Raw genomic sequence first — 13,977 nt, forward strand, 5'->3', positions numbered from 1 at the left:
TTAAATAAATGTATAAAAATTTACCAGATTTATTCATTTTAAATATGACTATTATACATACAAATTACCCACTTTTCTTCATATCCATGTCCCATCGCTGCAACTCCCGTACGGCCTCGGGAGCGCCGAAGGTCAAGAGCCGTGCGTCCCCCGAAACACAACCCAGGAACCACCGTACACCTGATGACCGTGTCAGCATGCATGCACCTGTTCCGCCACAGGAGTCGCTACAGCACGATGGGACAAGGACATCCCGGCTGGCCAAACTCTCCCCTAATCCGGATGACGTTGGGCGTCGCCTCATGGGTCTCCCGTTCGCGGCCGGCACGGGCATCGAGCCAGCATCTGTAGAAGTGTCTTAAACCACTGTGCCACTTGCACAAAGTATCAAAATACTAAAATATTACTTAAACAGGACTCTTAAATAACTTAATTTAAATGTTATTTTTTGATCACAGAAACATTGAAAACATATGGAAAAATGAATACATAATGAAGTGTTAATTATATAAAGCAGCCTGTGTAATCATCTGCCAGAGAGTAGCCACAATCGGCCCGATCCCCAAGTAATACATTTGGGCCAGATAACTCACACCGGAATCGGCCGAGCTCAATCCCCACATCCTAGCCATAAGTAATACTTGGGCCACATGACGTTGGCCGAGTCTGATTCTCAGCTGTGTTCCCCGACTCTCAGCCAGAATCGGCCCAGATCCACTGTGCTAGCTGGGTCTTACCTTAACCAGAGTTAATTCCTACTGTAACCTTAACCCTTACCTTAAAAATTCAAACTTAATGCCTAAACTTAAACTTAAACACTTCGAAATGTAATGTCTGGAACAACTTCTGAAATTTGACATTTGAGAAACAAAGATAAACGTCTCACATGAGACTGTCAGAGTTTGTAGGAGTTAGCATTGCACATGGCAGACAGAGAGAGAGTTAACAAGTTGAACGTGATAATTCGTCTGTTGATTTGCATTATGAAAGTGGAGTAGGGGGAAGTTTCTCTTTAGACACAACTAAGGTCAGTTTAGCATCACACACATTCAGTTGAAGTTAGGACTTGGGAAATGTAAGCTGGTTCTATGTCTGTTCTTACTGGAAGATTCTACCTGCATCAATGATACTCTCAACTCCACAGATTGATTAGTGTTTCTGGTAGACTGTTACCTCTCAAAGCGCTGCTCGGCATAATTGTGCGTTTTGGGTCTGTTCATTTAAGGCACTCGGGGGCACACGCAGGCATACACACGTAGGCACACTACCGAATAGCTTCCCATGTGTACCTACAACATGTATCTACTATGACATGTTCCACATAACGGTCCATGGCTCATTCCTCCCCCTTCTGTCTATGGCATTGTTGTACAATAGGCAGACACACACACTGCCTATCCAAAATCAGACCAGCAACCGCTGATAATCACTGATTATATGTCAATCTGGGCCCCCTCTCACTGGGGAGACAAAACCAGCAGTGTGTGTGTGTATGCGTGCGGTGTGTGTGTTTGTGTGTGTGTGCGCGCGCGTGCATTCGGCACATGCAATGTGTCTCCCTGTGGAGCACTGTAACCTCAGTGGAATATGCCAACGTCCAGATTATAACCTCTAGCAGGTGGAATGCCATTTTTTACAGCATCCTATTCATCTGTCCCATAGCAGGCTGCAGACTGGTGCCATGTGGCCCCAGACCATGCTCTCACAACTGGGGATCTTCCAACCCTAGGGCCCCTCCACAGTTGGCTTCGACCTAGTTCAGCATTAAAATATCATTTAGAAGGAAAGTGTTTTCTTGAATCAAAAAGATGCTGAGGGAAATTGATTTGTCTCTACCTCACTTTCCAACTGCAAACTAGAAATATGAAGGACATTCACCATTGCAGGGCTCATAATGTACAATAGAAGTTGATTAGGAAAATACTTCTTTATTAGCAACCCCTTATGAACAAGAACACTGCGTCCTGTTTATCTCCTCTGCCTCCCAGTCAGTGTTTGGTGGCGGTGCTATCAGAGGAGTTGATGGAAAATAACTCTTCAGCTGTGATATAGCTGACAGAGACCGTACACTCAGTACTGTTTCAACTGTCAATAATTATACATCAGGTCCTGTGAGGGGACTGATAATTAGTTCAGTTATTGTCAGGCGCTGAGCATACACAACACTCTAACATAGCTGTATAAAGGTTCATATCAGTGTTATAACTGTTGACAGAAGTGCCACAGACAGGGTGGTGGTTAGTCCAGTTAGTGTGACTCATGTATCTGAAGGTTCATATCCCTGCTGTAACCGTGACAAGATCTGCAACAGACATGTGTACAGTCATTTGTAGTAAAGCCAGGCTAGAGCATATGGTTGGTGTGTGTTGATGGCTGTAAGGCTAGTCATTAGTTCAATTAGAGAATGTGAATGTCCCCATTGATTGACCTCCACATCACACTTTTCATTACTAAATGAGAGACATACACTACCGTTCAAAAGTTTGGGATCACTTAGAAATGTCCTTGTTTTTGGAAGAATTAAAAAAAGAAAAAAAGTCCATTAAAATAACATAACATTTATCAGAAATATAGTGTAGACATTGTTAATGTTGTAAATTACTATTGTAGCTGGAAACGGCTGATATTTAATGGAATATCTGCATAGGCATACAGAGGCCCAATATCAGCAACCATCACTCCTGTGTTCCAATGGCACCTTGTGTTAGCTAATCCAAGTGTATCATTTTAAAAGGCTAATTGATCATTAGAAAACCCTTTTGCAATTATGTTTGCACAGTTAAAAACTGTTAAAGAAGATTAAAGAAGCAATTTATCTGGCCTTCTTTAGACTAGTTGAGTATCTGGAGCATGTGGGTTCGATTACAGGCTCAAAATGGCCAGAAACAAAGAACTTTCCTCTGAAACTTCATCAGTCTATTCTTGTTCTGAGAAATGAAGGCTATTCCATGCGATGAATTGCCAATAAACTGAAGATCTCATACAAGACTTTATACTACTCCCTTCACAGAACAGCGCAAACTGGCTATAACCAGAATAGTGGGAGGCCCCGGTGCACAACTGAGTAAGAGGAGAAGTACATTAGAGTGTCTCGTTTGAGAAACAGACGCCTCACAAGTCCTCAACTGGCAGCTTCATGAAATAAATAAAACACCAGTCTCAACGTCAACAGTGAAGAGGCGACTCCAGGATGCTGGACTTCTAGGCAGAGTTGCAAAAAAAAAGCCATATCTCAGACTGGCCAAGAATAATAAAAGATTAAGATGGGCAAAAGAACAGAGACACTGGCCAGAGGAAGATTGGAAAAAAAGTGTTATGGACAAACTAATCTAAGTTTGAGGTAATTAGAACACAAAGAAGAACATTCGTGAGACGCAGAAAAAATTGAAAGATGTTGGAGGAGTGCTTGACCCCATCTGTTAAGCATGGTGTAGGCAATGTGATGGTCTGGGAGTACTTTGGTGGTGGTAAAGTGGGAGATTTGTACAGGGTAAAAGGGATCTTGAAGAAGGAAGGCTCTCATTCCATTTTGTAACTCCATGCCATACCCTGTGGACGGCGCTTAATTAGAGCCAATTTCCTCCTACAACAGGACAATGACCCAAAGCACAGCTCCAAACTATGCAAGAACTAGTTAGGGAAAAAGCAGTCAGCTGGTATTCTGTCTATAATGGAGTGGCCAGCACGGTCACCGGATCTCAACCCTTTTGAGCTGTTGTGGGGGGCAGCTTGACCGTATGGTACGTAAGAAGTGCCCATCAAGCCAATCCAACTTGTGGGAGGTGCTTCAGGAAGCATGAGGTGAAATCTCTTTGGATTACCTCAACAAATTGCAAACTAGAATGCCAAAGGTCTGCAAGGCTGTAATTGCTGCAAATGGAAGATTCTTTGACGGAAGCAAAGTTTGAAGGACACAAATATTATTTCAATTTAAAATCATTATTTATAACCTTGTCAACGTCTTGACTATATTTCCTATTCATTTTGCAACTCATTTCATGTATGTTTTCATGGAAAACAAGGACATTTCTAAGTGACCCCGAACTTTTGAACGGTAGTATATATGGAGGCATGGAGGACAGAGGGATGGAGAGAAGAAATGAGGGGTTCATGGGGGTCTGGCTGTCCCTGTCAAAGTGGTCTCTACAGCACAATACAGCTCAATGTGGTCAATGAGTACCCAGCCTCTCTCTCTCTCTCTCTCGCTCTCTTTCTCTCGCTCTCTCTCTCGCTCTCTCTCTCTCTCTCTCTCTCTCACTCTCTCACTTTTTGTTTGAGTGCATCTGTATGCTATAATGTGATGGTGTGTGTGTGTGTCTCACTCACTGTGTGTGTCCGTGTTTCTCCCATCTCCAGGGAAGCTGGCGCTAAGAACTGGGACACCGAGGGCTGCCAAACACTCACGTCTGCCGCCGTCCACACTAAATGCCTGTGCAGCAGGATCTCAACCTACGCTGTGCTAGCGCAACAAGCTAAAGACCCGGTGAGTCACATTTCCAGCTCTACTCGATTGCACTGGGGCTAACGCTAATTGGAGCCAACAAGCTAATGCGTTAGGGTGTTGGCATGTGGATATGTACAAGGTAGACTTAGGGTTACTTTGATTTGAACAGTCAACTCAGAAAGGGAGATGAATGAAATTCACTTACTATCCTCAAGGTTTAAGATAGGACATAAACAACTGTATAAGTCACAGTTGAAATAAATACAGCTGTAAAATACAGTTGAAATAAATACAGCTGTGACATCTGTACAACAGTCTTCTAAAATGTAATGGAGAATCTCCATTGGAAAAGATTTTTAATCTAGGACTAGGCTTTATCTGTGGCCAGGAATCCAGCCGTAAGAGTTTTTGAGAGAGTGGATTTGTTGAAATCATACGACTAAAGATGCTGCCAGTCCCAAGACCACAGCAAAAATACATTTCATTTATCTGACTTTCATTTATCTGCATGTGCAGCGCTTACATTTAGCCTCACAATGACGTGTTTCACCATTTTCCTTTCAGGACAACCAGGGGCACAAGTAGAACACAACACTATTTGACATGAACAGCTGCATTCATTGACAAATAGCAATGTAAAAACAAGTTCTCACAAAGCAAAACAATTATACAAATGAATTTAGATGGAAGCTGTAAGTACAGAAATGTGCTCACTGGGAAAGGAATATCCAACTAATCAGTGACAACTGTGTGCAGTTTGGAGTTTGTGACAGAAACTACAGTATGTGAGCGCATTATAGACACCATGTCCTGTGATTTCCTATGATCTTCTATACAGAAGAGCCCCTTACAGTATTATAGACACTATGTCCTGGGATTTCCTATTAACTTCTATGTAGAAGAGCCCCTTACAGTATTATATACACTATGTCCTGGGATTTCCTATAATCTTCTATACAGAAGAACCCCTTACAGTATTATATACACTATGTCCTGGGATTTCCTATAATCGTATATACAGAAGAACCCCTTACAGTATTATATACACTATGTCCTGGGATTTCCTAAATGTTCTATACAGAAGACCCCTCACCTTCTAACAACTCGTGTGTAGCTTGTGAGCGTCATCGAGCAAAACATGTTACAGTCTCAGCTTTTCATAGATCGCTTTAGTCATTTGTAGCTCAAACCATTCTCAATCTGCAGATGTTTTTGTAAAAAGGGCCCGGCCCCGGGTCCCTTCAGGATCTGCCCTTGTCTCACAAACACCACTGTAGCCCAGCCCCCGCTATGCACACATACTAATGGTTGGTATCTACGGACATAGAAGAAATACACGTCTGTAGCTCAAACACAATGGTTAAAATGGATTAGAAGTCCAAAACGCGCCAGCGTTACGGCGGGACACATTGGGTTAATAAGTAAGCTAGTTTGTTTAGATAAGATATGGATGGTTGGCTCATTAGTTGATTATGGGAGAACTGGGCTGCGCTCATCGGTAAGCACAGCACAGAGCTAATTAGCTAATTATCTAACCAATGTTTAGTCACTGTTCAGTCCGACCGTGGGGAAGAACAAGAAGCCAACCAGTAGAACGATAGGGGGTGTAAAGGAAAAGTGCATTATAGATGGGATCTTAGTTCAGTTCACGGCTGCTCTATCCTTGTTGGGCTGGGCAAGCAAACAGCTATCATTATTAGAGACATTGGGAGCCATTTTCCTTATAGTATGAACTATGACATTTAGGGTTCAGGTGTGTCTCAAAGCCAGCTTGGGTGTGTTGGTTGGTGTATGAGTTCAGCTGTGTATTTCTGTGTTAACATACACAGGCATGCCTGGGTACTGTATGTGTCTGCATGTTGGGTGTGTGTGTGTGTGTGTGTGTGTGTGTGTGTGTGTGTGTGTGTGTGTGTGTGTGTGTGTGTGTGTGTGTGTGTGTGTGTGTGTGTGTGTGTGTGTGTGTGTGTGTGAGCGAGGGCGTGTGTTCTTTTGTGTCTGCGTGCATGTGTGTGCTTACTGTAGCCTCCAGCGTGTGTAACTGCTGTATAATTCTAAATAGAGCAGTGACCGTGGCTATGACGTGAGCAGAGCAGGCTTTTAGCGGTGATTAATGTATTGAGCCACTCTCCTCTGCTTTATGTGTGCCACTACTAATGGACCCGCTAGGACCCCTAACTCTAGCAGCTAAACACGCCTATATCCACTGACCTTTAACCTGCTCTCTTCTTCTAGCCAGCCTGTCCCATCGCTCTGTGATGTCACCCTCTCTTAAGCATCCTTCTCTCTCTCTCTCTCTAATTCAATTCAAAGGGATTTATTGGCATGGGAAACATATGTTTACATTGCCAAAGTAAGTGAAATGTTCCAAAAGTTCAAAAATAATAGAGACATTTTAAATATCATATTATGTCTATATGCAGTGTTGTAACGATGTGAAAATAGTTAGTCTCTCTCTATGCTCTTTCTATCTTCCTGTCCCACCTACCCACCAAATATTGTATATCAGGACATCGTAAGGTGTGTGTGTGTGTGTGTGTGTGTGTGTGTGTGCAGGGGTTTCTTTATGTGAGGAAGATAACGTTTGAAAAGCACTTACTTTCTAGAGTCTCTGTCGGGGTTAACTGCCCTGCTATTCAGCTATGCATATCTCAGATCTCACTATTCTTTACCACACAAATGCATCTGACTCTCTCTTCCTCTCTCTCAATGTGTGTGTGTGTGTGTGTGTGTGTGTGTGTGTGTGTGTGTGTGTGTGTGTGTGTGTGTGTGTGTGTGTGTGTGTGTGTGTGTGTGTGTGTGTGTGTGTGTGTGTGTGTGTGTGTGTGTGTGTGTGTGTGTGTGTGTGTGTCTGTATAATGCAACCCTCACATCTGGGAGGCTTTTATTGATAAGATATACACTGAGTGTACAAAACATTAAGATTACCTGCATTTTCCATGTCACATGCGCTGAATACAACAGGTACCTTACTGTGAAATGCTAACAAGCCCTTAAACAACAATGCAGTTCAAGAAATAGAGTTCCGAAAATATTTACTAAATAAACTACACTTCTACACTTCATCTACTCTTCAATCAGTGTAGATGAAGGGGAGGAGACAGGTTAAAGAAGGATTTTTAAGCCTTGAGACAATTGAGACATGCATTGTGTATGTGTGCCATTCAGAGGTTGTATGGTGCCTTTGAACGGGTATGGTAGTAGGTGCCTTTGAACGGGGCATGGTAGTAGGTGCCTTTGAACGGGATATGGTAGTAGGTGCCTTTAAACAGGGTATGGTAGTAGGTGCCTTTTAACGGGATATGGTATTAGGTGCCTTTGAACGGGATATGGTAGTAGGTGCCTTTGAACGGGATATGGTAGTAGGTGCCTTTGAACGGGATATGGTAGTAGGTGCCGTTGAACGGGATATGGTAGTAGGTGCCTTTGAACGGGATATGGTAGTAGGTGCCATTGAACGGGATATGGTAGTAGGTGCCGTTGAACGGGATATGGTAGTAGGTGCCTTTGAACGGGATATGGTAGTAGGTGCCTTTGAACGGGATATGGTAGTAGGTGCCTTTGAACGGGATATGGTAGTAGGTGCCGTTGAACGGGATATGGTAGTAGGTGCCTTTGAACGGGATATGGTAGTAGGTGCCTTTGAACGGGATATGGTTGTAGGTGTCTTTGAACGGGGTATGGTAGTAGGTACCTTTGAACGGGGTATGGTAGTAGGTGCCTTTGAACGGGGTATGGTAGTTGGTGCCTTTGAACGGGGTATGGTCGTAGGTGCCTTTGAACCCGGGTATGGTAGTAGGTGCCTTTGAACAGGGTATGGTAGTAGGTGCCTTTGAACGGGATATGGTAGTAGGTGCCTTTGAACGGGATATGGTAGTAGGTGCCTTTGAACGGGATATGGTAGTAGGTGCCTTTGAACGGGGCATGGTAGTAGGTGCCTTTGAACGGGATATGGTAGTAGGTGCCTTTGAACGGGGCATGGTAGTAGGTGCCGTTGAACGGGATATGGTTGTAGGTGCCTTTGAACGGGGTATGATGGTAGGTGCCAGGCACAAGACCAACAGAGTTTTAATGGAGTTTTATTGGTATATTTGAGGTGGTGGACTTTAGTTTCACCCATCCGTTTGTTTAGTTTTTTTTTACCCCAAAGCTGTCCTGATCCTGAACATATAGGATGTTCCTATTTCCCATACTTCCAAAAGGAACGGACACTAAAAGGGCCGTTCCCATTAGGGACAGGAAATATCCATAATGGTCCTGACCTAAAAGCTGGATCCGTCAACCTCAGACCGCTCTCTGTGCTGTCTGGCCTTCTCCTTTTATGGAATACTATTGACTTTTCTCTTTTCCCAGCATGTGGTCACAAGTGGAATGGGCAAGAATGCCTGGTGACATTTATGAAATGTGTCCTTAGCTGTTAGCGATATGTCATTCAGGACCATTACACCATTAGCCTAGCGCTGATGCCCTGGAGCTAGGGATCAGTGTGTAGAGTTTATTTCCCAGCTAATGTGGTTAATGGAGAGGACACTTTCACCTTGCTATCAGCTGCCCCAACTCAGCAATGTAGAGTGTGTGTGTGTGTGTGTGTGTGTGTGTGTGTGTGTGTGTGTGTGTGTGTGTGTGTGTGTGTGTGTGTGTGTGTGTGTGTGTGTGTGTGTGTGTGTGCGTGCGTGCGTGCGTGCGTGCGTGCGTGCGTGGGTGGGTGAGTGCGTGTGTGTGTGTGTGTGTGCAGCATGAACGCAGGCACTGTTCATGCTTGCTTGCATGGCTGCATGTCTCCACGTATGTAGCTACAAATAATATCGGTATTACTCTTTCACTCACTTAACATAACTTAGTTGTCATGTGGTGGCAGTGGATCATCCAAACACACAAAGTGTCACACACATCCACATCCAGACATCCAGGCAGGGTCTGGGTCTTGGAGCAAAGCTTAGAATCCGCAGCCCAGCTTGAGCAGCTTATCCTGGGCCAGAGAGAAGGCGGGCAGGGGGAGGAGGATTAACCACCATGTTTAGTAGAAGAGGGAGGGAGGGAGGGATGAAGGGAGGGATGCAGGGATAGACAGACAGAGAGAGAGAGATGGAGGGATTTAGAGGCATTGCTTCCATAATAGGCAGTTTACAGTGGAGCCAGGGATCGCCGGTTAATCGTGTTTACTTCCAACAGCTGGAGAGACCAGGGAGAGGAGGAGGAAGAGAAGAGGGAGAGAGACCAGGGAGAGGGAAAGGAGGGCGAGAGACCAGGGAGGGGGGGTGGAGGAGAGGAGGGAGAGAGAGAGACCAGGGAGAGGGAAAGGAGGGTGAGAGACCAGGGAGGAGGGGGTGGAGGAGAGGAGGGAGAGAGACCAGGGAAAGGGAAAGGAGGGCGAGAGACCAGGGAGGGGGGGGGGTGGAGGAGAGGAGGGAGAGAGACCAGGGAGAGGGGGAGGAGAGGGAATGGAGAGAAAGAGACCAGGGAGAGAGGGAGGGGAGAGTTAAGAGAGGGGAGAAAGCTACAATCAGTATCAATGGAAGTTGATTGTGAAGTTTAGTCTGTCTTCCCTCTAGTCCCACTCTCACAGGCATAGTGTGTAGTGAGCTATTCACATTATGGATTTGATCTCCTCCATTAAAAGCCATGGAATTAGGGTGAACCATGGAGTAAAACAGACAGATAGGAGAGAAAGAAAGAGAGGGAATCAAGATAGAGGTTGAGAAGGGTATTCAATGGTTGCACATTTCATCACAATACTGTTTTGAACATTTCTTTTAGGATTGATGCCCAGCTGAGCGATCTACTCAATGCAGTCTCAATGGGTGCTGAGGATGATATAGTCTAAAATGCATTATTACTGTGGTTTGAAAGCACATTGACATTTCAAAAGGAGGCAAATGACTTGTAGGAGACGCTTTTTCCGTTGTCATGATGTCTTCAGATGGACTTTAGATGCAGTATAACTTTAGCTACTGTAGCTAGGTAAGATTGAGGGGAGCACTAACATTATCATGATGTCTTCAGATGGACTTTAGATACAGTATAACTTTAGCTACTGTAGCTAGCTAAGATTGAGGGGAGCACTATCATTATCATTGCTAGCTCTTTCTGACAAACCTTACTGCTGTAGCTCATGGCAACATTGTAATTTCTCTAAATAAATTTGACGACATGATAATGATAGTCACTTTAGCAATGTCATCGTATTTCCAGCCCACTATGGTGTAAATGTGATGAAACAGTCAGAGTTTTTTGGAGCATTACCCATCAGTCAGACGTCAATATGCTGCGTCAGTCAGACGTCAATATGCTGCGTCAGTCAGACGTCGTTAATATGCTGCGTCAGTCAGATGTCAATATGCTGCGTCAGTCAGACGTCAATATGCTGCGTCAGTCAGTCGTCAATATGCTGCGTCAGTCAGACGTCGTTAATATGCTGTGTCAGTCAGATGTCAATATGCTGCATCAGTCAGACGTCAATATGTTGCGTCAGTCAGATGTCAATATGCTGCGTCAGTCAGACGTCAATATGCTGCGTCAGTCAGACGTCGTTAATATGCTGCGTCAATCAGATGTCAATATGCTGCGTCAGTCAGACGTAAATATGCTGCGTCAGTCAGACGTCAATATGCTGCGTCAGTCAATATGCTGCGTCAGTCAGACGTCGTTAATATGCTGCGTCAGTCAGATGTCAATATGCTGCATCAGTCAGACGTCAATATGCTGCGTCAGTCAGATGTCAATATGCTGCGTCAGTCAGACGTCGTTAATATGCTGCGTCAGTCAGACGTCGTTAATATGCTGCGTCAATCAGATGTCAATATGCTGCGTCAGTCAGACGTCAATATGCTGCGTCAGTCAGACATCAATATGCTGCGTCAGTCAGACGTCAATATGCTGCGTCAGTCAGACGTCTTTAATATGCTGCGTCAGTCAGATGTCAATATGCTGCGTCAGTCAGACGTCAATATGCTGCGTCAGTCAGACGTCAATATGCTGCGTCAGTCAGACGTCATTAATATGCTGCGTCAGTCAGATGTCAATATGCTGCGTCAGTCAGACGTCGTTAATATGCTGCGTCAATCAGATGTCAATATGCTGCGTCAGTCAGACGTCGTTAATATGCTGCGTCAGTCAGATGTCAATATGCTGCATCAGTCAGACGTCGGTAATATGCTGCGTCAGTCAGATGTCAATATGCTGCGTCAGTCAGAAGTCAATATGCTGCATCAGTCAGATGTCAATATGCTGCGTCAGTCAGATGTCAATATGCTGCATCAGTCAGATGTCAATATGCTGCGTCAGTCAGACGTCAATATGCTGCGTCAGTCAGACATCAATATGCTGCGTCAATCTGATGTCAATATGCTGCGTCAGTCAGACGTCGTTAATATGCTGCGTCAGTCAGATGTCAATATGCTGCGTCAGTCAGACGTCGTTAATATGCTGCGTCAGTCAGACGTCAATATGCTGCGTCAGTCAGACGTCGTTAATATGCTGCGTCAGTCAGATGTCAATATGCTGCGTCAGTCAGACGTCAATATGCTGCGTCAATCAGATCAATATGCTGCGTCAATCAGATGTCAATATGCTGCGTCAGTCAGACGTCGTTAATATGCTGCGTCAGTCAGATGTCAATATGCTGCGTCAGTCAGACGTCGTTAATATGCTGCGTCAGTCAGACGTCAATATGCTGCGTCAGTCAGATGTCAATATGCTGCGTCAGTCAGATGTCAATATGCTGCGTCAGTCAGACGTCAATATGCTGCGTCAATCAGATGTCAATATGCTGCGTCAGTCAGACGTTGTTAATATGCTGCGTCAGTCAGACGTCAATATGCTGCTTCAGTCAGACGTCGTTAATATGCTGCGTCAGTCAGACGTCAATATGCTGCGTCAGTCAGACGTCAATATGCTGCGTCAATCAGATGTCAATATGCTGCGTCAGTCAGACGTTGTTAATATGCTGCGTCAGTCAGACGTCAATATGCTGCTTCAGTCAGACGTCGTCAATATACTGCGTCAGTCAGATGTCAATATGCTGCGTCAGTCAGATGTCAATATGCTGCGTCAGTCAGACGTCGTTAATATGCTGCGTCAGTCAGACGTCAATATGCTGCGTCAGTCAGATGTCAATATGCTGCGTCAGTCAGACGTCGTTAATATGCTGCGTCAGTCAGATGTCAATATTCTGCGTCAGTCAGACGTCGTTAATATGCTGCGTCAGTCAGATGTCAATATGCTGCGTCAGTCAGACGTCGTTAATATGCTGCGTCAGTCAGACGTCAATATGCTGCTTCAGTCAGACGTTGTTAATATGCTGCGTCAGTCAGATGTCAATATGCTGCGTCAGTCAGATGTCAATATGCTTCGTCAGTCAGATGTCAATATGCTGCGTCAGTCAGACGTCAATATGCTTCGTCAGTCAGATGTCAATATGCTGCGTCAGTCAGACGTCAATATGCTGCGTCAGTCAGACGTCGTTAATATGCTGCGTCAGTCAGATGTCAATATGCTGCGTCAGTCAGATGTCAATATGCTGCGTCAGTCAGATGTCAATATGCTGCGTCAGTCAGACGTCAATATGCTGCGTCAGTCATTACGTCGTTAATATGCTGCGTCAGTCAGACGTCAATATGCTGCGTCAGTCAGACGTCGTTAATATGCTGCGTCAGTCAGACGTCAGTGTGCTGCGTCAGTCAGACGTCGTTAATATGCTGCGTCAGTCAGATGTCAATATGCTGCGCCATCTGTAGAATGTTGATAAGAATGGCAACGACGGAGGTGTAACCATAAATAGAGAGAGAGACAGAGAAGGAGAAATGGAAAGAAAAGGTTGATTGGCTGACGAGGAATGATGGAGAGGATGTGAGGAGGAAAATTGCCAGAAGCTCCACCCTTCTGGACGTGTGAAGGACGGATGCATTGAAATGTCTGGTGTATGTGTCTATGTGTGTGTGTGTGTGTGTGTGTGTGTGTGTGTGTGTGTGTGTGTGTGTGTATGTGTGTGTGTGTGCGTGTCAACATTCAGTCATGGAACCTTAGGAGGATTAGCAGATAAAACAGATCCGGAGATACTGTCATAAACACACACACACACACACACACACACACACACACACACACACACACACACACACACACACACACACACACACACACACACACACACACACACACACACACACAACTGACACAGACACACACACACACAAAACACACACACACACACACACACACACACACACACACACTGACAAACACACACACGTCCATAGTCAAAGCTGAGTCTTGCCCCTGAGGACGGACCTGCCCTGCATGTTAAGAGTGTCTGTAGCAAGCAGTCTGAAGGACAAACACTCCCCTCTGGGAATGTGTGTGTGTGTGTGTGTTGCAGGCTTGGCTTCATGGTGGGGTTTTGCATTGGCTCATAGTGATAGATAGAGTGCTACCAACCAGCTACAGTATAACCTTCCACCTCATCCCTGCCAATAAAACAACACCACTCTGTGATTACAGTCCTGATGACTTTTATCATTGCCTTTTAATGAGTTCTA

The 13,977-nt window shown here is 44.8% G+C and overlaps 1 protein-coding gene across 1 annotated transcript in view; it reads left to right on the top strand.

Moving 5' to 3' along the window:
• LOC139373700 (adhesion G protein-coupled receptor B2) overlaps nucleotides 1-13,977 on the top strand; it is a 326,533-nt gene that overhangs the window by 218,230 nt on the left and 94,326 nt on the right. Inside the window, exon 16 of the mRNA XM_071114575.1 lies at nucleotides 4,357-4,483. Within this exon, the coding sequence (XP_070970676.1) occupies nucleotides 4,357-4,483 (127 nt within the window). The remainder of the gene's footprint in view (nucleotides 1-4,356; nucleotides 4,484-13,977) is intronic.

This window comes from Oncorhynchus clarkii, chromosome 18 (assembly GCF_045791955.1).
Source record: "Oncorhynchus clarkii lewisi isolate Uvic-CL-2024 chromosome 18, UVic_Ocla_1.0, whole genome shotgun sequence".
NCBI lineage: Eukaryota > Metazoa > Chordata > Actinopteri > Salmoniformes > Salmonidae > Oncorhynchus > Oncorhynchus clarkii.